This window comes from Panthera pardus, unplaced genomic scaffold (genome assembly GCF_024362965.1).
Source record: "Panthera pardus isolate Hobbes unplaced genomic scaffold, ASM2436296v1 HiC_scaffold_17, whole genome shotgun sequence".
Lineage (NCBI taxonomy): Eukaryota > Metazoa > Chordata > Mammalia > Carnivora > Felidae > Panthera > Panthera pardus.
In genome coordinates this window covers 54,711,919-54,736,941 of record NW_026526732.1, presented here as the reverse complement: position 1 = coordinate 54,736,941, position 25,023 = coordinate 54,711,919, and the positions used below count along the sequence as shown (strand labels likewise).

The following is a 25,023-nucleotide window of genomic DNA, read 5'->3' as shown; positions in this document are numbered from 1 at the left end:
TAAAATTCTGACCAGAATATGGGTGCCTGGATGGCTTAGTCGGTTGAATGTCCAACTCCGACTCAGGTCATGATCTCACAGCTCGTGAGTTTGAGCCCCGTGTCAGGCTCTGTGCTGACAGCTCGGAGCCTGGAGCCTGCTTCAGATTCTGTGCCTCCCTCTCTCTCTGACCCTCCCCTGCTCACATGCTGCCTCTGTCTCTCTCAAAAATAAATAAAACATTAAAAAAATTTTTTTAAATAAATAAATAAGATTCTGACCAGAATACTTTTCTCCAGGATTCCAGGATCTCTGCCTAGGCAATTCCTTCACATCTTTCCCATTTCATGTGAAATTTCTTTTCATAAAGATCTTTTATGATCATTTTAGCTAAAGCAGACCTCTGACTCTTGCAGTCCCCTTAATCCAATTTCTCTTTATCACATTGTTCTTTGTCATCTCTCTGTATCTAAAATTCTCTTCTTTACTGCTTGTTTGTCTATTTATTGTCCCCTCTCTGGTCTATAAGCTTTCTGAAACTTGGGAACTTGTCTGTTGTGTTTGTGGTTAGATTCCAAGCACCCAGAACAGTGCCTGGATATATAAATATCTGTTGAATAAATAAGTTATGAATCTTAAGTGAAAACATAATGACACATATATGCCCATTGCCCAGGAAAAAAAAATGAACTGAATGTTCTGTATATGATCTTAGGAGTTTGCAAAGCTCTGGAAGCTCATCTGTAAGACACCTGGTTAAAGCACTTGCATTATGGTTCTGCTGTTTCATGATGTTCTATTTGAAATTGATTTTGAATTTCATCTTCTGAAATTAAACATGACCATGAACTTTGAAAGTATGCTTTAGATGGAATATCAGCAGGCCAATTGCTGCTCATTGGTTTTGAAGAAAAAAGATCCCTGATATTTACATTAATTGACCCTAATGACTAGATGTCATTGAATGAAGATGCCTTTGTGGTATAAATGTTAAATGCTCACCTATATCCAGTTATCCGCTCCTTTTGGGGGACTTAAATTTCCCAGCTTCCTTAGCAGTTGGGCAGAATCATATGATTAATTCTAGCCAATGGACCGGGGCAGAAGTGACATATGTCACTGCCAGGCTGGAGCATCTAATTGCTGGTGAGAGATCCTCCAGGGCTCCATCTTCTCCTGGAGTACTGACTGTGGACATGCTGGCCTGGAGCTGCAACACCAAGCCATCACATGGAAGACAGTTGCTCTGGAGAGTCACACAGATCTTCAGGAGACTTTGTCTGAACAAGGAGCATAAACGTTCATTGCTTTAAGTCCTGAGATTTTCTGTTTTGCCAATCGCAGCATAACCTGACATAGCCAAATACACCAATGATTGGAGAATATGCTACCATTTTATGTAGTATTGAGTGGGGTGGGGAAGCTGTCATTTATAATTGTAAGAATTCATTGTAAGATATATCACAATCTCAGAGGTGTTAGAATGTAAAAACAAACAAACCAAGGGTCTTAGATTTGATAAAATATAGATTATTAAAAGGAACTCATTAAATCAGGTTATCATGAATCAGGTGTCAAGAACTCCATATCTAGAGTTCAACAGGAAGTTATGGACTCAAATCCCAATACTTACTAGCTTGTGACTTAATAATTTGTGCAAGCCTTACTTTCCTCATTTGTGAAATGGGGATAACAGTAGAAGCTGCATCACCTACGGAATGGGAGAAGATATTTACAAATGACATATCTGATAAAGGATTAGTATCCAACACCTATGAAGAACTTATCAAACTCAACACCCCAAAAACAAATAATCCAATTAACAAGTGGGCAGAAGACATGAATAGACACTTTTCCAAAGAAGACATCCAGATGGCCAACAGACTCATGAAAATATGCTCAGCATCACTCATCATCAGGGAAATGCAAATCAAAACCACAATGAGATACCACCTCACACCTGTCAGAATGACTAAAATTAAGAACACAAGAAACAACAGGTATTGGCAAGGATGCAGAGAAAGGGGAACCCTCATGCACTGTTGGGAATGCAAACTGGGGCAGCCACTCTGAGAAACAGTATGGAGGTTCTTCAAAAGGTTAAAAATAGAACTACCCTAGGATCCAGCAATTGTACTACTAGCTATTTACCAAAAGGATACAAAAATACAGATTTGAAGGGATACATGCACCCTGCTGTTTATAACAGCATTATCAACAATAGCCAAACTATGGAGAGAGCCCAAATATCCATCGACTGATGAATGTATAAAGAAGATGTGGTATACATACATACATATATACACACACACACACACACACACACACACACACATATATGTATGTATAAATATTACTGATCCATAAAAAAGAATGATATCTTGCCATTTGCAGCAACACGGATGGAGGTAGAGTGCATTATGCTAAGCAATATAAGTCAGACAAAGGTAAATACCATATGATTTCACTCATATGTGGAATTTAAGAAACAAAACAGATGAACATATGGGAGGGGGGCAAAGAGAGAGGGAAACAAACCATAAGAGACTCTTACAGATAGAGAACAAACTGAGGGTTGATGGAGGAGGTGGGTGGGGGATGGGCTAGATAGGTTATGGGTATTGAGGAAGGCAGTTATGATGAGCACTGGGTGTTATACATAAGTGATGAATCACTGAATTCTACTCCTGAAACTAATATTGCACTGTATGGTAACTGACTAGAATTTAAATAAAACATTGAAAAGGGAAAAAACCCACAAAAAGCGAAATAAAAAAACAATAGTAGAAGCTGCCTCATAAGATTTTGTAAATATTCAGTGATATAATTCTTACAATGTGTTTAGCATAGTAATTACTCCACATGTTTTAGTCCCCATATTTGATTAGACCACAGAATTTGTTCGAGGTGAGCATCAATTTCAAACAATATACAGGAAAGTGTCTTTGTAAGTTTGTTGTTATGCCATAAAAATCAATCAGCAAATATTTATTAATTCATTACCAGGCATGAGGACTGGGCGTGTGAGTTGGGAGTTCTTAGAGATAACAAAGAAGCAGATCTAGAAGCTGAGGGCCCAAGGCACACCATCCTAGGTCCTTCATCTTCTCTCTGATGTGTTTTCCTAGGTGAATCTGGTTAGAATGAATATCAAAGAAGCCTTGAAGAGTAAAAGTCATAAAAATACATCCCAGGAATGTATGAAAGGTCAGTCCCATACTCATTTTGGTGACTGGCAGGGGTACAGTAAGGGGAATATTGAAGACTTTTTCTATGTCCAGGGTCATAGTAGCAAATGAGTGGCTCTTTCAAGATGTAGGCCATTGTTCCTTCCTACACAGGGTTATACTCTAACAAAGTGTATAAAGTTATCTAGGGAACATTATGAGACTCATGATATGTCCAAATTCATAAAGCAGCAACTCTTGTTACGATTGTCTTCATCTATAGTACATTTGAAGAAACCTAAAACTGGTCATTAATAAGGTGTAACAGTCATTAGTTCTGAAGTTCGTTCTGAACTAAAAGTTTCCTCACATACACTATCAGAGGTTTCATTCTGCCACTGAAGATAGGCATCGTGAATTCTAACACAACATTGCCACCTCCATTTGCTGGAAGACATGTGCCTGTGAAAGAACAGGTAGCTGATTAATATCATCATTTTTATTAAATGAGCCATTTCAGAGGAAGAGATTTCTTTAAAGGAAGTATAGCTACCACTACATATAACTCTGGGCTGCAATTCACCTTTTCTTTTTATTCTTAACTTGTGAAACTGTATCTTAGGACTTGGGGCATATAACTTGTTATTTGATATCAAGTGAACAACAGTGAATCAATTGTAATGCTTTTGGCACTGAAGGAAACAGAGAGGACTTAAATATGTTTCCAGAAGACAAAAAGCTTCCCTTTGTGCATACTTTATGACATATGTTTCCACACTTTTAGAATATTCGAAAGTAAAAAAAAAAAAAAAAAAAAGTTTCTCACTACTTCTCATTAAAGACCAAGAAGACAAAACAGAGAAAACAAACTACCTCCAACCCACATATTATTTACCAGATGTTTTGGACGAAATTCAGGTTGAAAAACCATAAAGATTCCCTCTTCATCTCTCCCTACTGGCAACAGCATCAGGATGCTATTCCTCACTGCGGAAAAACACTCACTTTCACACGTTCAGGAATGTTGTGTTATTGTTCTAGGAAAACGGGGCAGGGCGGGGGGGGGGGGGGGGGGGAGGGGCGTGGGGGGGGGGTGTGGGTACGGCTAGTACAGTTCTGGGCTCCTCTCCTCACCCTTGCTGCCAGGGTCGTTGTAGGTTTCTTGTGGGCTACTCCCGGCTTCAACTTCGCCAGAGGACTTGGGCTCACACCTGTGCATCCCTGGGTACACTCCCAGAGGCTGCTAGAAAAATCTTGAATAGGGGATCCCTGGACGGCAGGGCGCTCCATAAAAACTCAGTAATCCTCCTCTCTCGACTTTTTCTGCCCCAGGTAACCGCCCCAGGATCTTAAACTTTTTTCCCCGGGCAAATGTTTTGCTTGGACCCCTTGCAGGAGCAGAGTCTGATTCGGCTTCTCTCGCTCTGGCGACCTGGCTCGCTCGGGATCCAGCGAGCCACGCAGAGAGGGGTGCGGTTTCCCTTCCTTCCCTCCACACAGGGAAGAGAAGAGGCGAGAGGAGGTGCTCAGCTTTCTTGGATATGCTCCCAAGTATTTGTAATTTGGCATTTACGAAACAAAATAATGCTAAAATGCAAAACAGCCACCGTAGAGGTGCTCAGCCCTCCCGAGTACGCTCCCAAATATCTCCAACTTGACTTTTAAGAAACAAAACAATGCTAAAATGCAAATTAGGCAATGTGATACCCAGAATGAGCCTTGTTTGACAGGCCAAACAGATTTTAATGGAAAGCTGACTCATATTCCCCAAGCCGATTCATTCAATCTTTAAGTACTTAAAAAAATTGTGTAATTTTAAGTTCCACCACGGTTATAATGAACACTCCACAATAACAAGCAGTGGAACAATGGACACCCCCATATCGCATTGTGTCAGGTAATTACGAAGTGTAGTGGCGCGGGAAAGCCAAGCAGCGAACGTCAATGTGTCACCCGCAGCGTGTACCAGCATTCGGGGCTGCGTGTCTCACGGAAGCCTCATCAAACCTCTCACGCCAATGCCTCAGCCCAGAGAGAGCCACAAACGCAACCCGAGCTTGGCCCCAGGCACGGACCTAGTGGGCCAAAGCGAAGGCGTGCGAGCGCAGGGGGAGAGAGCACGAATGGGGGAGAACAGCCGCGCGCAGGGAAGTCGTGGGGAAGAGTGTCCACCGGCGGTGGAGGGAGGGTCCTGCCAGGCGGGGCGAACGCAGCTGGCTCCCGGAGGACGAAACCTTATCAACGGGACCCCGCGCTCCCAGCAGCACCCAATGCCCTGAGGTTAAACCCAGGGCACTGGGACAAGGGTGCGCACGGGGTCACAGGGTAAAACTGTTACTTTGTAGTGAGACACCAGTGTGTGTGTGTGTGTGTGTGTGTGTGTGTGTGAGAGAGAGAGAGAGAGAGAGAGAGAGAGAGAGAGAGAGAGAGAACTGGAGGGGAAAGAAAGAACAGGGGGCTGAGGTCCGAGATGTCCTACTTCTAAGTGGTTCATTGAGAGGCAAAAGCTGTCTTGCAAACGCAGTCGTAGCTCGCACCCGGTTGGGGACCGGCGGAGCTGGGCGCACGGACCTCTCCAAGGGGCCTCCCGCCTCCACACGCCCAGAGGTGGCCCCCGGACGGGGGGGATACTATCCTGGCAGCTGTGGGGGAGGTCAGGGCTGTGGTCTCCTTTCTCCCGAGACCCTGGCGCTGGAATCCGGAGGCAGCGAGCTCAGTCTGCCTTCCCCGGGGGTAAAGAAAGCGGCCCTCTTGCAACTCGACCTCGAATCCCCGTGCCCTCCCACCGCCCAACCTCCTCCTTTCACCCCCATTCATTCCCCCCCCCCCTCGGCAGCTTCTAGGACCGGCTCAAAAGCCAACTCCAAACCCACGCGAGCCCACATCACGGAGCTAAGGAGAACAGCTGGGGTCGGGGCGGCCCCAGGGGCCGTCAGGCCGAGGTGGCGGCCGCGAGGGGCGCCGCGTCCCGCCGGTGCCCGCCGCGGATGAGCAAGCGGCCGCGAGCAGCCCCCGGGGCCGCGCAGCATCCGCGTATTCAGTGACGGTGGAAGCCACGCCCGCTCCGGAGCTGGGGGCCGTCCCAGCCCCCCCCTCCACCTTTCCCCCTCCCTCCCGCCCCCTCCTCCCCGCGCCGGCCCCCGGCCCGCCCCCGGCTCGGCTCGCGGGAGGCGCTGGGCGCCGGTGCTGGCGCGCTCTCCCGGGCGCACACACACACATCCACGCACGCACGCCCAGAGCAGCTCTCTCCGCGCCCGGCCCTCGTTCCCCTCGCCCATGCAGACGGACAGAGCGACGGAAGATGGCTGACGACTCCACGGGGCACCGAGGATGCAGCCCGGCGGCGGCGGCGGCGGCGGGAGCGGCAGAAGCAGCGGCGGCGGCAGGGGCAGCGGCGGCGGCGGCGGCGTTGGCGGCGGCGGCGGCAGCGGCAGCGGGAGCAGGAGCGGCGGCGGCGGCGGCATCCCTGAGACTCCTCGAGCTACCTTTCCCTGTGACAGCCACTGACGTTCTCCGCCGCTAGAAGAGACCCCGCTTCTCCGGCGCCCGCCTGCCCTCCCCCCTCCCAGCCCCAGCCCCAGCCCCGCCAGCACCGCTACCTCCGCCAGCATTGCCACCATCAGCACCACCTCCACCACCACCACCGACACCACCACCACCACCACCACCACCGCCGGCGGCGGCAGCAGCCATTTCATCTCCACAGAAACCAGACACAAAAACATGGCAGAAATGGAGAAAGAAGGGAGACCTCCGGAAAATAAAAGGAGCAGGAAACCGGCTCACCCAGTGAAAAGGGAGATCAATGAGGAAATGAAGGTATTTTTGGACTTCGGGGCTGGAGAGACTGAGCTCTTTCTTCCGCCCGCTCCCTTTGGGCCGTTGTACGGATTTGGGGGGTACGGGGAGCGCTTGTCAGTTTCTGTAGGACGCCCAGAACGCCTCAGCTCTTCCTCCAGGTGCAAAACCGAGGCCAACTCGCGGGCTGCATCCCCGAGATTTGCCTGCCTCCGATTTGATGGGGGTGGGGGGGGGGCGGCCAGGAAACCACATACTATTTAACCTTATAAACCCCAGATTGGCACAGGCGCGTTTCAGAGGGAGGGGACCGGGGGCCCAAGTGGCGGGTGGACGTGGTGAAGAGGCTTTCCTAGTCGGCCGTGTGTAGTTTCTTCCCTTTCTTCGGGAACCGTTCCTCGGATCCCTCCAAAGTTGAGGCGCTGCCGGGCCGAGGAACCCCGGGAGCGCTCGATTCCACCCTTGCCTCCAGTCCGTCTCCCAGCGCCTCGATCCCGCTTCCCCTCAAGTAGCCAGCTGCGACGGTGTAGAGAGGCTGTCAGTGCCCCGGCGAGTGCGGCCCCAGCCGCGTGAGTCTGGGTACCGTTTTGACGGCCAGCTTACCTCGCCCGCCCCTGTCCGCTCCTCTCGCTCGGCTGCCTCCGCCTCTTGCTCGTCTTTGCATGCTCCACTTCCCAGTTTATCAGACCCGGGCAAGCCCCGCCGAAAGATAGCTGTCTGGGGGGCGGCCTTCCCGAGCGCCGGCCCATTGTTCGGAAAGGCCAGCCCGGAGTCCTGTCGGCGAGGTCGGGCTCCCCGCCAGGCCAGCGGTGCGCCAGAGGTGGCGAGCGCAGCAGCCTGGCGCTCCAGCTGTTCGCTTTGGAGCGATTGCACCAGAGCACCGCTCAGCTCCGGCCAACCCCCACCCCCCCCACCCCCGACACACACACTTATTTTCCATGAAGTTGAAGCTTTTGCCCGGCGAGGGTTTTATTCTGTGTTGATATGACGAATCGATGTTGATTAAAGAAAAAAAATTATATATATATATATATTAATTTTTTTTCTTTTTGTGAATTACAAACAAGTAGCAGTTTTCAGGGGGACTTTAGCTTTCATTCTGCAGCCGGCTTGGTGTTCCCTATCTTCTGCAAGATAGAATCCTTAACACTGCCAACTGACTTAGTCATGTTGGTGAACTTTGTATTTAAAAGGCAGACTGGATGAAAATGGCATGCGACTAAGTAAAATTTATCGCGCTTTGACGCTTTCTTGATTAGAACAAGCACATTCTGTGAGAGTGCCTCCTGTGAAGCCCGTGTTTAGGAAGGGGCGCACGGATAATACAAGCTGTATGAGTATCTAGGTGCATATGCTTATAGCTTTCCTTTCCTCCAGAAAATGTCTGTAGCAATCTCAATTTCGGAATTTGAGCTGTTATTTCTGGGTGATGAACTTAGTGCCTGAAAGCATGGGGTGCAGCATCAGTCCAAGGGGAGTTAAGGAAGATTTGCTCTGGAAACCAGTGCCATTCCTTGTGATGGAAACCACCATTGATTTAAATGATAGTTTTTTAAAAGACCAGTAGGAGCTGTTGTCTTCTGATGAGGGCTGGAATTCAAACAGTCTACAATAACCATTCTTCCTCACTTACACTTCTCTTCTGTCCTGCATTTCCAGATTACTTTTCCATTTCATTTTAAATTGGGGGTGCAGGAACAGGAGAGAAGTGAGCCACTAGGAAATCACAGTGTGCACTGGCCCTTTAAAACACTACCTAATGTGATCTATATGGATGGCAGCTTTTAAGTTTCATAGGTTCTAGAATTACAAATTAGCTAATTTTAATCAAAACATGTGAAATGTTATCCCGGCTGGATATAAAGGCTGACTGTGCTCAATGCTTGGGGCTGGCGTTGTTGACTTTGGCTGCGGGCGCACTCCGTGGTTTGGGAGATAGTTGTCCTTCTACAGTATAACAGATGTTTGTCTGAACTGGTGAGGAAGAAACAAAAACAACATTGTGTGAAGGGGAAAAATTACACAATTTTTAGTCAATGCTGCAGGACTAAGTATGGAATTAACCTTCGTGCACAGAATTTCCTCTTCTTAAAATGTTATTTTTCTTCCAAATCACCACCTACTATTTGAAGTTTTAGTCCTCATCATTTCTGTGTAGAGTGGCATTAAATAAGAAGTTTTACACAGCAAATAACTCAGTTGCCTGTAGGATTGGTATTTTCTATCTGGTTTAGACCAGTGTGTGAGAGACCCCGGCAGAAACCTCCAGTCATGTCCACGCACACAATGCCAGTATGCATGGATTCCCATTTCTACTGGAATTGTTTTGTAGGTATTCCTCTAATATAATGGCACCCAAAGTCCTCATTTGAAAAGTGCTTTCTCAAAGTCAAATGGTGGAAAGGTTATTTTGAACTCATTAATATTTTTCTGTTTTTAATGTTAATAACCACATCAGTATAACCCTCCTCAAACCTCATGGTATTATTACTACTCCTTGTCCCCAAACCTAAAGTGTAGAGTAACATAACAAGTTGGTTGCCCTGTACAAAAATATGTGCAACAAAATGTCACCGAGAACACAATGTGGCCTTGTGCAGCTTCATATCGGTGCCGCTGGAGCTGCCTGGCTGTGTTTGCCTTCATCTGAACGGCTTTCATCTGGACCAGTGTAAACTAAACCCTGGTAAGTAATCACTGCCCGGCAGAAAGAAAGGAATGTATACAGCTAGCACGGCCTAAGCTGTAAAAACGGAAACCTGAGCCCCCACCGAGGATCACATATCAAGGCTTGAAGGTAGGGGAAATGAAAGGGGGAAAGAGGAGAGAGCGAATGGAAAAGTCAGCCTGGGAAGTGGAGGGTCAGGAGGAGGCCCCCCTCAGGGAGATTTGGCTCAGGGATTAGGGAGTTTTATCATGGTGTACAGTGACCTACTCAGGTTTCAACACTGGTTGGATCAAGTTGCTTCTCTGTGAGCTGAAAGAAAAAAGACTGGTGTGTATGTGATTTTTCTTCCCCGCTTCGGGTAATAGAAAGGACATTGGCACAAGTGTCTATTTTAAGTACAGCAAATGCAGGGCACTCAGAATGAGTGACAAAATCACCCCATCATGAGGCTTTCTTCAAGATCTCCTAATTGAGATAGTTACATGTTTATTTTAAAATGGCTGGAGAAGACAAACTGGCTGAGGTTTAGCTGACACCAGTAATGGCATTGGAGGTTGTCTTCATGTGGCTGGGAGCTAATGTTGGTGGCTGTTTCACTAGATCAGATATTGAGTTACATTTTCGTTATCACTGGTCTAATGTGCATGGCAGTTGTAACAAATTTAAATTTGATACAATATAATTTTGTGTGTGAAAAGTACATGACTTGGCATAGATGCTTATAGTGTAGTGAAAATATCTTCAAGTAGAAGTGCTTGTCTCATTATGACCTTTACAATGTTACCTTATCTTTCCTTTTCTTCTTTCTCCCTCCACCCTGGTTTTTCTTGGTTAAAAAGACTCGTTACTTTACTGTATTTGTCATAAGTATGCCTTGTTTAATTAATGACCAGTAGAGACAATTTAAAAAAATTAGATGGTGATGCAATTTACATTTTGACTATTTTTGTTTTCTAAAGTGAATATTGTGATTGTATCTAATGTAATATGTCTTCAATGTACTGTTAGCTCACATGTATCATAATAAATGGATCTTAGGAAGGAATTCCAACACATAGAAGGGCTAATTCATTTCAGGAGTTCATCCATAACATGACAGATTTAATATAAAAACTAGTTCATACTATTGGACGTGTATAGGTAAATATATGTGTAAGTGTAACAGTAACAGTAATAGTTCTACTTAAGGGTAAGTATCTTGCACACATAGATATTAGTGAACATGATTAGTGGCTACTGAACAGTAATGCAGCTCAAAAAAAAAAAAAAAACTACACTGTGAGTAGAGATAATGAGTCAGATTTTTATCTTTTAAAACTCTTTGACAAAACCAGTGTGATTAGATCAAGGACTCTGCCCTGGAAACTTTCCTAAACAAACCATAATTAATGCATTTGCAGCGTTTGACTTCTTTATCAATTGTTAAACTACAGGATCATCTGTATTAAATGTCTTGGGGTCTCCTTTACTGAAGACGTTTTCTGTCTATAAATATTCCCAGTAAATAATTTGTACCTAAAATTATGCTTCAGTCCTGATGCCTACAGTTAGAGTCAGGAACATCTGTTAAAGTTTAGTAGTAAACTCACCACAAGATTTGCTAATTTGGTTTCTGATGGTCTCCATTTGGCATTAAAAATGACCTGTGTCAACTGCATAGACAATAAAGCAAGTTGCAGAGCTAAGCTGGTGAGTGCAGTGAGATAAATAGGTTTCCATTAAGGAAAGAAAGAAAGAAAGAAAGAAAGAAAGAAAGAAAGAAAGAAAGAAAGATCATGGAGATCATGGTGTAGATTGGGAAAGTCGGCATGTTTCAAAGTTGAAATCAGCTCATTACTAAAACAGGTATATTTTAAGTTTTGCTGCTGAAACTCCATCCTGTTGTCAGACACAGTAAGTCTCAGGAACCTAGAAAGTGGGCTTGGGACAGATCTCACTGCGGCATTCACAAATTATGTAAGACCTGTCAGCCACTGGCCTCAGGTGTGCCACGTGGTAGGGTTGGGGACTAATGACAGCTGGGACATGGTCCTTACTTCTTGCGAGCTGGAATAGGATGTTCCTGAGCCCACCAGCCTTGTCCTCCACGTTTCTGTCAGTTGTCCTGCTCAAGGCTCCAGTCAAAACCCATTAAGAGATGCTTCTGGGAGGGCACAGAGAGCTGTGAATTCTGTTCTGTTCAAACCAGGGTTTTCTGAAAAGAGGCTCTTTTTCCGTCCATGAACCTGTGAGTGTGATAGAGCAAGATTCTCTAAGCCTTATACGACTCGCAGGTTCCAGAGACGAGGAAATGGAAAGGAACCACTCCACTTCCTCCCGAATCTGAAATAAACATTTGAACTAGAAGAAAATGAGTCTGACAGACTCATTCCCTTCTGCGTTTCCTGCCTCTGTGCTTGCCAAGCACTGCTCTGAGAAGCCAAGCCTTACTCTCCTTGTGTGAGAGACAGACTCATAGAAACCAAGAGGTAACAGTTTTTAAAGGAAAGTCAAAAACAGGGCCTCCGAAAGGGCAAATATCAGTGAGCACAAGTGACTGTCTGAAAAAAGGAGAGTTCCAGGGAAAGACAGTGTCTTGTTAGAGTGACCATATTTTTTATATCTCCTAGGGAAGTGTCCTTTTCATTAAGTCTTTATACTGCTTTCTCTTTCTTTTCAAAAAAGTTATTAGAAGTAGTAGAAGGCGGATCATTTAAAAAGCTCTCAAGTCTCAAACTTCCTCTTGTGGAATGGGAAGTCAGCCACACTTGCACTCTCGAGCTAATAAGATTATTGAATATTTTCCTAAAAGAGAAGGGATATTACTGGGTAAAATGAGAAAGAAATAAAGTACTTTGTTTTTGATGGTGCCAATTGAAACATGTAAACAGGCATGAAAGCATGTGGTGAGTGCGATTTGCTGAATGTATATTTTAGGATCTGTAGACCGATGGGTGTTAATATCTCTTACGTAACCAAAGGGCTGTGGAACCCTGTCCTGTTTTAAGGCCAATGGCTTTGGCAGGGACAGGAAAGCAATGCAACAAGTCTTGGTGATTTTTAGGGCCGTTCTACAGCTGTGATCGGACACAGCTGCACACCTGCCTTGTTTGCCACATTAACCTCGGGGCTGGAATCCACAATTTCACAGCATTTGTTTGACCTTTTTTAGGACGTTTGATGTCCTGGCCGTGGATGAAAACGTGGGAACATAATTGTCTATTCTGTGTCACAAAAAGACAATAAAGCAACATAGGTTTTATTTGTGGAAACACACAATTTTGGTTTCGTATACCAATTACACAGCCATCCAATTTAGAATATATCAATAAGAGAACAAGACTTTCTCCTCAGGCCTGTTTCAGGCTGGGGTTGTATTTTAATATTATGATGTGTCTTCTACCTTTAGAACTGTATTGTAATCATTGTGTTGTGGCCGAAAACGATGCTGCAAAATGGAGGGTAGTGACCATCTTTAAAGGATTTCTTCTTCTTCTTTTTTTTTAATATTTATTTATTTATTTTGAGAGAGAGCATGAGTGGGGGCAGGGAAGAGAGAGAGGGAGGGAGAGGGAGAGAGAGAGAATCCCAAAGCAGGCTCTGTGCTGTCCATGAGGAGCCCAATGTGGGGCTTGAACTCACAAACCACGAGATCATAACCTGAGCTGAGATCAAGGGCCTGACACTTAACAGACTGTGCCACCCAGGCGCTCCCATCTTTAAAGGATTTCAAATTGCAAAACTGTGGTTCAGGTAAAAAGAGCAGGGCTCACCGGGTAAAGTCTGCACCAAGAGTACAAATCTCGCTGCTCTTATCGTTCCATGCATGTGGATAGCCCTCTAACGGGTCTTCTCTGGGGAGAAGGACCATCTGATTCCTTAGGATACCATCTGATCTAGCGGGATCATGAATGTGGATGTACTTTGTAATCTGTAAAGGGATCTTACAATATTTCTTTTTCTCTGTTTAAATTTTACCTCCCAACCCTCTTGCAGAACTCTAAAATAAATCTGATCCACTGGATCTGTGTTAAGAGAGATGACTTAGGGGCACCTGGGTGGCTCAGTCAGTTGCGTGTCAGACTTTGGCTTAGGTCATGATCTCGTGGCTCGTGAGTTTGAGCCCCTTATCAAGCTCTCTGCTGTCAGCCTGGAGCCCACTTTGGATCCTCTGTCCCCCCCTCTCTCTCTGCCTCTTCCCTGCTCGCATTCACTCTCTCTCTCTCTCTCTCTCTTTCTCAAGAAAAAAATAAACCTTAAAAAAGAGAGAGAGATGACTTAGACTCAGCCTTAGGCCAGATGTGGGGATAGAATCAGAAGCTGACTTCTAATCAAGTTCAGTTCTTACTTCTGAAAGAAGAGAAACTGCCTCTTCTGCAAATTGCTATCTTACCCCCTTTAAAGATCTCAATTAGCAAGTTCAGTGATGCTTAACAGAAACCTACCTAAGAAGTCAGAACACATGGAGGTGAAGGGGGAGATAAAATATTTTCCAAAAATAACCATCATTCTGTCATTCATAATCTTAACCAGCAGGGATGCTAGCATTTTTCCCCCCTGCCTTATAAATTGTTCAGGATTGGGGTTTCCCTTTCCTTTGAAAGTATTTCTCATAGGCTTCACTTTTGTAGACAGTGTGTGCCAGAATGTTTTGAAGTTAAGTCATGTGACTGACAGATCCTTTTTATTGTCATCAGGACTGTGAATATGGCTGACATAATTGTCTATGAGTAGACTATGTGTTAATTAATTTTTAGTTAAAGTAATTTTTACTTTTATAAAGTTAATACACAGACACGATAGAAATAGTAGAGTAAGCAATACAGAAGATACAAAATACAAAAGCAATACAAAAGCTAAAAGAAAAACAAAGCCTATAATTTTCCCACCCAGACACAATTACTATCAACATTCTGATATATGTCTGTTAATGCCCTTTTCTATGTATGATATATAGTTTTTTTTTAAACAAAAGAGGTCTTCTAGTGTGCTAACCTTGTTCAAAACTTAATATATTGTTAATAGCTTTTCATGGCAGTAAAAATTTATCTATAGCATATATTTTAATGGCGCAATAGTATTCCATTTTAGTCACTCCATGACTAAGCTGTAATTTAACTAGATTCCTATTGTTTGGCATATAGTTTGTTTCTAAGAAAAAACCCTGAGATAAACATTCCTGAACATGCATATTTTTGCACGCATTTCCTTTGAATGGTTCCTACAATTCTGAGAAATACAATTGCTGAATCAAAGGGTATGTGCGTGTTTAAAGTCTTTCACTGCATATAGTCAACTACCCTTTTTCTAAAAGTTGTATCAACTTAAATTTCCAATAGTAGGAGACTGCTCACTAACACTGGATATTCCAATTCCTTTAACTTGCACATATTTATTTTTAGAATCCATTTTACTGAATTTTGTTTGATCGTTTTTCTGTATTTATACATTTAAAAAATATTTGTGAGGGGCGCCTGGGTGGCTCAGTCAGTTGAGCGTCTGACTTCGACTCAGGTCATGATCTCAACAGTTCGTGAGTTTGAGCCCCACGTTGGTCTCTGTGCTGACAGCTCATAGCCTAGCGCCTGCTTTCGAATCTGTGTCTCCTTCCCTCTCTGCCCCTCCTCTGCTCACACTCTGTCTCTCTCTCTCTCTCTCTCTCTCAAACATTAAAAAAAAAAGTTAAAATTTTGTGAATATATTCAAATGTACTAGCACATTGACTGAGTACATTCTAAGTGCTAGGCATTGTCCTAGGTGAGGCGTAAAATGAAATAAGAGGTTTCTGCCCTCAGGTAACTTATAGTGTATTTGGGATAGGTGACATATTTTACCAGACCTGGGACTTGGGGTGAAAACTGGAATTATGTTTGTGGGGAGAGAGAGGACATGGCTCTTCCCTCATTTGAATTAAAAATTGGGAGCTCTTTGAAACCTTTGTGCTCTCTTGGTTAGTATACGAAGTTGAAAACACACTGATATTCAGTTTTATGAGGCCTGGTAAGAAAGAAATCCGTGGTACCTACTTACATTTTAAAGTCTATTTGGTGTTTTCAACATAAAATCATTAGTCCTTTTTGAAGACCTTGAAGTAGTTGCATTTCAGAAGTATTGTGAGAATTTGTAATTACTGCAGTTTTCAAAGTGCCTTGAAGTCCAGTCTTTATTATTTACCTGGTAAAGTGGTCAGTGAAAAATCATTTAGACTGAACTTTGACATTTGTGCAGTACTTCCAGGTGAATAAGGAGAGAATCTAATGAAGGTCCTGGGAATTAGGTTTCAACAAAAATAAATTTTTGTATCAAAAGAATTCAGAAGGAATGGGGAAATAGTAAAATTTCCAGCCTTTCCACCATCTTTCTGTGGCCTATTTTTTTTTGTTTGTTTGTTTAATTCTAGGAAGAGATCATGCTTTCAGACTAAATGTTAGGATTGTCTTTTTTTTTTCCTTAGGAGCCCTGGAAGCGAGAGAGGGGAATTAGAGAGGGCAAGGAAGAGGCATGGGGATAAATGTTAAAAGTACAAAGCAACTAGAGTCAGATGCAATGTGCAAAAAATTATAAAATGAGAAGATTAAATTTAACAGTGAATTTTGAACACAATCCAACGAAACAAATAATTGAGGAGTGTAGAGGCCAATGATCAAGTCTGAAAGCAAGCAACATAGGTAGATACAGGCCCTGGTTGGAAAGCTCTTTATATGGGACATTGACATCCTGTGGTATGATTTCCTTGCAACTCTTTGATTGGTCCAAGGAGGTAGTTTCTTTGGAATTGCTGACACATCGGACTATATGGAATTGATCATAGAAAGAGGCCTGGTATAAGAATCAGAAGATCTGTATTTTTGTTCTGACTTTACTGTGTGATGTCTCATGCCTGTCATTTACTTTCTGGATGCTCTAATGTTTGGTTGTAAAATGAAGGTATCACCTAGGTTCACCAGAAGTTTATTGTGGAAATCAAATACCCAACTTACTGGGTTATTGAAAGGAACAGAGAGTTAAAGGATGTGGAAACACTATAAAGTGCTGTAAGAGTGTTAGACATTATCATTATAATTATAGTGACCTATTTTCCAAACCCAAATTGGACCACATGGTATGAGAGAGGATTTTTGTGCCACTTCCAAGGGTGAGAGGCAGTCTGCAAAATGCGATTCAGATGCCAGAATATTGAAATTTCTGGCACAATTTTGATGGTTTATGGGAGCAATGATAAAATATTTGAAATAGTAAATGTTCAGTAAAATTTATGACATGTGATCATGATAATTGTAATATTTCTTTGCAAAAGGTATTTAATTTCTTGTCTAAGTACAAGTTCTTTGATTTCACAGAATCTTACTACTGGGAGGGACCTGGAGACTTTAGTTTCCCACCCCGTCTCTAGAATATTTGCTAGGTGAAGATTTGCGGGGGGGGGGGGGGGGGGGGGGCAGGGGGGAACAAATTTCACTACCTCCCTTGGTAAAGTAACTTGTCTTATTATTGAACATCTTTCTGGCAAAACATCTCTGCAGTTTAATTTTTATCACCTTTATTTTTTCACCTTTTAAAAACCATAACATACATGAGAAACATCTGTAGGAAAGGAGTAATTTTTTTAATAGAAAAATCCTTTTTTGAGGATAATAATTTAAAAAATGTTGAAAAACCAACCGCTGGAATTTTCTACCAGAAGGATTTGAAAACCCTTATGGGCCATAAACATTAAACTCATTTCTTCTAGAATGTTATGTTTCTTGGATGATAACTGCAAAAATCTATTTCATTTCCTTTGGTTTCGCACCATAATGAGCCCATATGATATCTAGCATCAAATTCTACCTAGAAATTAAAAATCTTAAGTTATCTATTCCTTGGGGTTCTTTGATTTCTTAATACAGTGTGTTTAAGACAGAAGTAATAGTCTGTTTCTTATACTTATGCCACAAGAAACTTTGGTGTTCACTTTCTCTTTCTTTCACCTTGGTCTTCCTTTCTGGACAGATTTGAGATTTATAGCTTGAGGGCTTGTAAACCTTTCCTATTCTGCTTTTGCAGTCATCTATCAAAGCAACAAGGTGTTTATTTTTATTTTCACTGATAAGAAAGGGAATGTTTCAGAGCTTATTTTCATTGACATTTATAGTAACTTGAAAATCATAGAATAGACTAAGTTCACATTGATTGTTCCACGAAGTCTCTGAGTTTTCAGCACAAACCATAAACTAAGTGTTGCAGTTAAGATGTCCCAATATTATGAATTTGGTGATAATAACCCAGCGGAGGTTTTAGTTTTTACCCGCATGTCTGAAACTTCTGGATTCCATCCCTGGGATTGGTTCTGAAAAGCTGAATGGATTTGCAGCTGGACTAAAACAAACAAATCTATATCCTTGGCTGGGAGGTTGTTCCATGAATTATGCATCTGTAGCCTTTGTGTCACTTCAGAGGTTAGGCAGAACTGGAGAGAGAGGCGCCCAGATACAAACGGTCTAGAAAATTGGATATGGTGGCCAAGAGTTACTATGCAAAAGATTTTCTGTCTCGTTGGCACAGTTCTCTTGGAGATTGGGGCAAATAGCACACAGACCAATAAGATGGTTTGAACTTGGCTTTTAACACTGTGGGGAATTGGTGTTTTGATTTAAGGTGTAATCCTTCTCCGTGGAGATTTCTGCTGCCAGACCACTGATGGAGGACCTCGATTTGTGCGCTTAGGGACTGTCATTCTCCAGACCAGGCGCTCAGCTTAGTGAAAAAAATTGGGTGTTAGGGGAGACTGACGCCTCATTAAAGGGATCTCTTTTGATTGAATAGAGCAGTGTTTAGCTGAGTCCTCCTCAGTGGTATTCCAGAGGTTGCTGAGCTTATTATACATATCGATCATATCATCTTTGTGCATTCATGAAAAGAATGTCTATTTAATGTGGACATGACCAGCCATCAGAGAGAATAAATGCCTCACTAAAGCGTGATATGGCTGACTGTTGGCCTTGTGGATGGTAGCACTGAATCAATCTGGCTAGATTTTTTAAAAATTGCTGGTGCACTATACCATCACAGATAGACCCAGTTGGAGCCCTGAGCTTAAGTGGGCACTAAAGCAAAGAATCTAACATTCTGTGGGAGGTTTGAAATGCCAGGTTTGTTTTTGTGGAGTCAGTAGTGTAATATCTTTTCTTTTTTATGCAATCCCTGCTGAAATCTAAAGTCGTGAAATTCAAGAGAACATGGAACTCACACGTTGAGGCTGTGTACACTCTTGGTTTAGCCTGGGTGCTTTGTTTCAGGTATATAAATTATACATCCCAGTGTAATTCGGAAATGACAGCTTCTAGGGAGAATGAGAAAAGATTCTTTGAGCCACAGAGGTTAGAATATATAGTTTTTCTAGCAAGTCTAGGAAGCTCAGGATGCCTTTCCAGACAAAGATTTTTTTAAAAAAAAGAATTCATTCAACATTTATTAAGCCCTTATTCTGTAGCATAGTGTCCTGCTTTTTATTTTTAAGTCCCCCCAGCTTTATTGAGATATAATTGACACATTAGAACATAAGAGATATAATTGACACATTGTGTAAGTTTAAGGTGTACAATGCGTTGATTTGATGTATTTATATATTGTAAAATCATTACCACTGTAGCATTAGCTACGCCTCCAACCTGCCATAGTTACCATTTCTTTTTTGTGGTGAGAACATTGGAGATCTATCTACTCTCTTAGCAACATTTGAGTATATGATACAGTACTATTAGCTATCATCATCATGCTGTACATTATATCTCCCAACCTGTTAATCTAATAATTGGAAATTTGTACCCTTAGACCAATATCTCCCCATTTCCCTCACCTCCCAGCTCTGGTGACTACCACTCTACTCTATTTCTTAGAGATGTTTTAAGGCACATGCAAGCATTAAGATCATTAATACAGTCTCACGTCTTGTTTCCAGATCTAGCAGTTGATAAGTTCACAAAAAAATAGCCACCTGATATTAAAGCTTTAAAGCTGTCCAACTATACCCATTATTTCACAGTTTAGTATCAATAATAACAACAATAATGATATCTTACATTTATATGTTGGTTTATAGTTCATAAACTATTTTCATGTGTTATCCAAAATCTGGGCTGGCTATTAACCTTAAAGTTATTTGGTACTATTATGTTACTTGTTGGAAGACAATCATAGTGACCTTTGATTTTATGGAGAAGGAAATCTGTCAGTAGTGAAATTTGTAAAGCAAATTATGCATTGATTTTTAAAGTATACATTTGCAAACGGGAAAATTAAAAAGGGAGACCCTTGTAGCCTTGACAATTGAGAAATTATTTCTTTGCTGAGATTTTGCTTTATCTGAGATAAGAGTCATGTTAAAGAACAATACCTGAATCAGAAAGCAATTCTAATTTAAATTAATCTGAGCCACCAAAAGTTTGATTGTTTTCATTTTCAAATATTTTCTTAGCTGTTTTTGTGCCTTACCTTTTGTGTTAGTCTGGGGTATAAACTTTGCAGAATATGCTAAAATATGACTTCCTATTTGTAAGCAAAACAGACTAATACCTTTTTTCTTATTATCTTTAAATTGCAAATGTCTGAAGGCCTGTCATAATTGGATGCGTCATCCTGAGATTTAAATGCATTACAGTGTTTGAACGTGATTTGAAAAATGAACACGACTCTAGGGGAGGTGGGGCAGGGCTGGCATTAAACGGGTAGTGCAAACAGAATTTGACTTATGCATTCGTTTCAAATAGTTATTGATTATATAAAAAAGGAACCTGTGCTTCTCTTTCAGAACTTTGCAGAAAACACTATGAATGAACTCCTTGGCTGGTATGGCTATGATAAGGTTGAATTGAAAGATGGTGAAGATATTGAATTCAGGAGCTACCCTACAGATGGAGAGAGCCGGCAGCACATTTCTGTTCTCAAAGGTAATGACATTTAATGTCCCTTTGTTCATGCAAAGAAGGATTAACTATCTCAACCTGCCAGAATTGAGTTGCTTTGGGACTCATTTTGTTGATTATGCCAATGGTTGATTTAAATGTACATCCCCAGTAGTGCTTTCCCATAAGCAGAATTCCACAGAATATAAGAGCACAACATAAAACAAAAATAGACACAGCTTAATCTCCTTCCAGCAATGAGAGAACTAGCTAGCAAGGGCTATGGACTTTAAGTGTTATGGTCCTGCCCACAAATTTATAGAAAGGGACAACATCTGCTATGTTCTCCCCCTGTGTCCTTTGATATATTAGTTATTGGGGACTGGTGCTTCCTATTAAGTGAAATATTAGGTTTGGATTTTGAGACTCTTAAGAGAGAATTTTTGGTAATCCCCCCTTCTTCTCTTTTTGGTGGGAATTCTAAAGTAAAGCCCTATTTCTGTTTTGTGTTTGAATTCCTTCCTGCCCCCAGCCTTGGATAGGGTAAGAGGAATAAGAGAGTCGTACATGATTGGATCCCACATTACTCTATAAGAATTTTCATCAAAGCCCAGCTAAAGAGTGGAAATTAGAGTCGTGGCAGAATAAAATTAACACTGATTCTATCAGCAGATAGTGTCGGCGACTTCATGAGGGAAGCCTAGAACCACTGGTGGGTGTTGATATGGATACTGAATTTATGAACCTAAATTTGGAGTGAGAGTTTGTTTGTCAAAGAAAAGGAGTATATAAAGAAGCAATCCATGTGGGGAACTTCAATAAAAAGTGGGCAAAATTCATTGTGTGTCATCATTGGCAATTTGATCAGTATTTGCCCTGCATTGTAAACTACCTGCTCATGCATTTTATTGCCAGTGTCTACGACAGGGCTTTTCCTTCTTATATGCCAAGCAACGAAATGTAAATGAGCTGTCCTGCAGGCATGTGGAATTGAACGTACATGACAAATTTCATGTTAAGCCCGCTATGAAATTGTACACATCATGTTACAGAGATAGTATCATCAATTTGACTGTAAATGAAAAATGCAAGTCATGAGTTTATATTCTATAAACTAATAGCTCGTATAATACTTGGTCTAGGTAATAATCTTTGCCTCTGGGGAACATGGAGAGTGCCAGGATATGCTACTAGAGGGAAAAAGTTGTTTTCCATGGTTGAATTTTTTTTTTTTTAATGATTCACATACAAGGATAAAATTCACAAAGTTCATATCATTGTAAGTTTTCTTTATTTTCACTTTTGTTAATATTTAATGGATATTAATGGGTTCATTTAAAGAGTTTACCCTGTGAAACAGTTTTCTTTCTAATAATCTGCTTCTTTCTCATTGGTTCTTTTGATTATATTAAGACCAAACTTTTTAATACAGTGGGACCTAGTTATAGGCCTGGAGGGGCAAATTTTTAGCCACCCCCCCTCCTTTAGCCAGAGAGTGAGGCCTGCTATATATCACTTGGTACATGGGAAATGTTAATTGCCTCTCAATTTTCTATGGGCTTTACAGCGCTAAAATTCATCACCATGATACAATTGAGATGTTAGCTATCATAGTGGAGCAAATTATAAAGGAGCCCATTGGAAATTTATGGTAACAAGACTGAAAAGGTCCAGGATGGTCTGTGCAGTTCTGGTAAAGTGTTTAAAGATTTGCAAGGAAAAATTTATTTTGTTATACATAGCCATTTTGCTTGAGAAAATGTGGTCATAAGGAAAACAAGTCCTTTTGTTACATTGAACATGATTTTCTTTTCTTTTACAGAAAATTCTTTGCCAAAACCAAAATTACCTGAGGACAGTGTTATTTCACCATACAATATAAGCACAGGTTATTCAGGGCTTGCCACAGGAAATGGACTCAGTGACTCACCTGCAGGGTCCAAGGATCATGGCAATGTGCCCATTATTGTACCTTTAATCCCTCCACCCTTCATAAAGCCACCAGCAGGTAAGTCACTACTGGGGTTTCCAAGGAGAACGACTCAGAAAGTAGTTGTCATTATCTTATAAATCATTATTAAATGCTCAAGTTAACTTTGGAAAAGACTGTTTTAGGAATTTTGTGACAAGAGATACTAGTGCATGTATTATTTACAGGAGTATTGCTCTGTTAGGCAAATTCCCCCAATCTACTTTTAACTGAATGAATATTTCCTGCCACTGGCTACAGAAAAGTTATTTTCCTTCTCTGAAATAATCTGTTACAAAATAAAAAAAGAAAGGTGAAATAATTTTATATACTGACTGGCTGACCTGGGTGGTAGTGTTGTGAGGGCAAGCTCTCCTCAGAGGGCCACCCTTCTAAATCCACTTAAGAAACAACCTAGATTATCCATCTTTGCCACAGATTCTTTCTAATTCCTGGAAAACTCTCTTTGAGAGCGTTAAAGAAAAATGGATGTCTGAATTTTACGTGCATGAAAATATAATCCGTTCTTTAATATTTCCAGAAAACCAGATGGCAGTGTATGAAGCTGGATGGCAAAGGGCTGAGCATTGTATGATGTTGCAAGCTAGGTTACAGCCATGTTCCATGCAGAGAAAGAAGTTCAGTAGCATTGTATCTGGCTTGCTGTGAAATGTGGGAATTATGCTAGAATGCTTAATTGCTAGACTGATTATTTTTGTGTATATTGAGTTGAACAATGATAAACAGTGAGTTTTGATGGCAGTACTTAGCATAACTTACGGAAGAGAATGTTTGCATTTTTTTTTAGGGGAGATAGGTGTGCAATTGTTTTCATAAACAGTGAGGATATTTGTAGATATAAATTCCTAGGCTTATGTTGTAGATATTTTTGTACCATATTCTAAGTGTTACTAACATTTTCCTTCATAGTATGGGCACATTCTCTTCCTTAGCTTACTACATTTTAGTAGTAAAAGTGTCCTTTCAAATTGAGGTCCTCAGATATGTCCTTGAAATCCATTTATCTGTCAAAATCACTTGAAATTGTGTTTGCTGATTACTAACATAATTTGTGTATCATATAGAATTTACCTATTTAATGCCCCTAGTCTCCTTTGGTTGGTTGTTTTCTGATGCAGAGGGGCCCAGATGTATCTCCCAAGGGCCAAAAACATACTTTGCATAGGCTACTGGAAAGGAGAGGGGTAACTAATTTTGTAAATGTAGGGTTCATATTCGAATGTGTGTCCAGTGGCTTCAGTGAGAGGTGATGATAAAGAGTATCATTAAGGCAGTGTGTCTAAGTGGAAAGAACCCTGGCTTCAGATTTAGACAGATTGGGCTCAAGTCTAGGCTTTGTCACTTACCAGCTCTGTGAACATGCACACATTAAATGAGTTCTCCTCTCCTCAGTTTCTCCATCTGTAAAATGGGGATCACAGGTTCATCCTATGGTATTATTGTGGCCATGAGATGAGAAAATATATGTAAAGCACCTAGCATAGTACCTGCCACATGAAAGCCATTCAGTAAACACCATGCCTCTTTTTTTTCAGTCCTTAGTCTGCCCTAGAATTATCATGCACATAATTTGTGCATAAAAAGGTGTGCATCCAAATGCAAATTCCCCTCTAAGATTTATTTGAGCAAAGCAAACAGCTTTAGAAATTAGCATAGCTGAGGCTAACATGAGTTTGGCATGCCAAAAAACCTGCCCTGGAGTTTCCTGCTGAGCCAGCCACGTGGAATTCAAGCACACAGCTCCCATTTAACTCTAATTCCACATCAGATCAGGAAATAAATATGCAAAAGGATACAGGCCAAAAATTGAGCCTTGGAAGTCTTAGACATAGGAACTTGGAGGAATTAGAAGCCAGAGTAACCGAACACCAGTGGTTTTATGCTGTCTTCATGCAAGTCCAAAGCACTCATCTGTTGAAAACAAAATGTAGGGGAGGACGTGTTTAATTTTCTGTATCTGCTCTAAACCTTGACTCTGTGCTTCTCCTGGGTTCTATATGACAAGACAGAGAATACAGAAAGGATCTCTGCTTTCAAGGGGTTTTCTCCATTAATCTCTACACAGAAACACTTACAGGAGAGATGAATTTTGATTTAGTCATATTATATAGTACAGGGGTCCACAAACTTTTCCTGTAAAGGGCCAGATAGTATTTTAAGCTTTGGGCTATGCTGTCTCACAGCTGTATCACAGCTACTGAACTCTGCTGTTGTAGCAGGAAAGCAGCCACAGATAATATATAAACAAATGGCTGTGTTTATGTTCTAATAAAACTTCATTTACAAAAAAGACAGCAGGGAGGGTTTGGCCCCAGGACAACAGGTTGCTGATTTTTGCACTAGGGTAAGATTGGCAAAAGCCTCATGATAATAGGAGGGTGAATAGAGTTTCTAAGAGTGAGGCCATGAGCTTTGCCAACGTCTTTTGTGTAATATCATGAGGGACAGCAACATGGACAGGAAGAGAGTGGGGTTTTCAGGGTATGTGGTGAGCTTTGGCAGATTGTAGTACTCTAATAATATTTGTTGAAAACTGAATGAACTGAACTGATATTTAAA

The 25,023-nt window shown here is 41.8% G+C and overlaps 1 protein-coding gene across 2 annotated transcripts in view; it reads left to right on the top strand.

The window, feature by feature from the left end:
* Window positions 1-6,271: 6,271 nt before the first annotated feature.
* Window positions 6,272-25,023, top strand: part of SOBP (sine oculis binding protein homolog) — a 162,280-nt gene continuing 143,528 nt past the window's right edge. For both annotated transcript variants that reach the window (XM_019443017.2, XM_019443016.2), the window contains exons 1-3: window positions 6,272-6,965; window positions 20,381-20,519; window positions 22,297-22,482. In XM_019443017.2, the coding sequence (XP_019298562.2) occupies window positions 6,870-6,965; window positions 20,381-20,519; window positions 22,297-22,482 (421 nt within the window). In that variant the 5' untranslated portion in view covers window positions 6,272-6,869. The remainder of the gene's footprint in view (window positions 6,966-20,380; window positions 20,520-22,296; window positions 22,483-25,023) is intronic.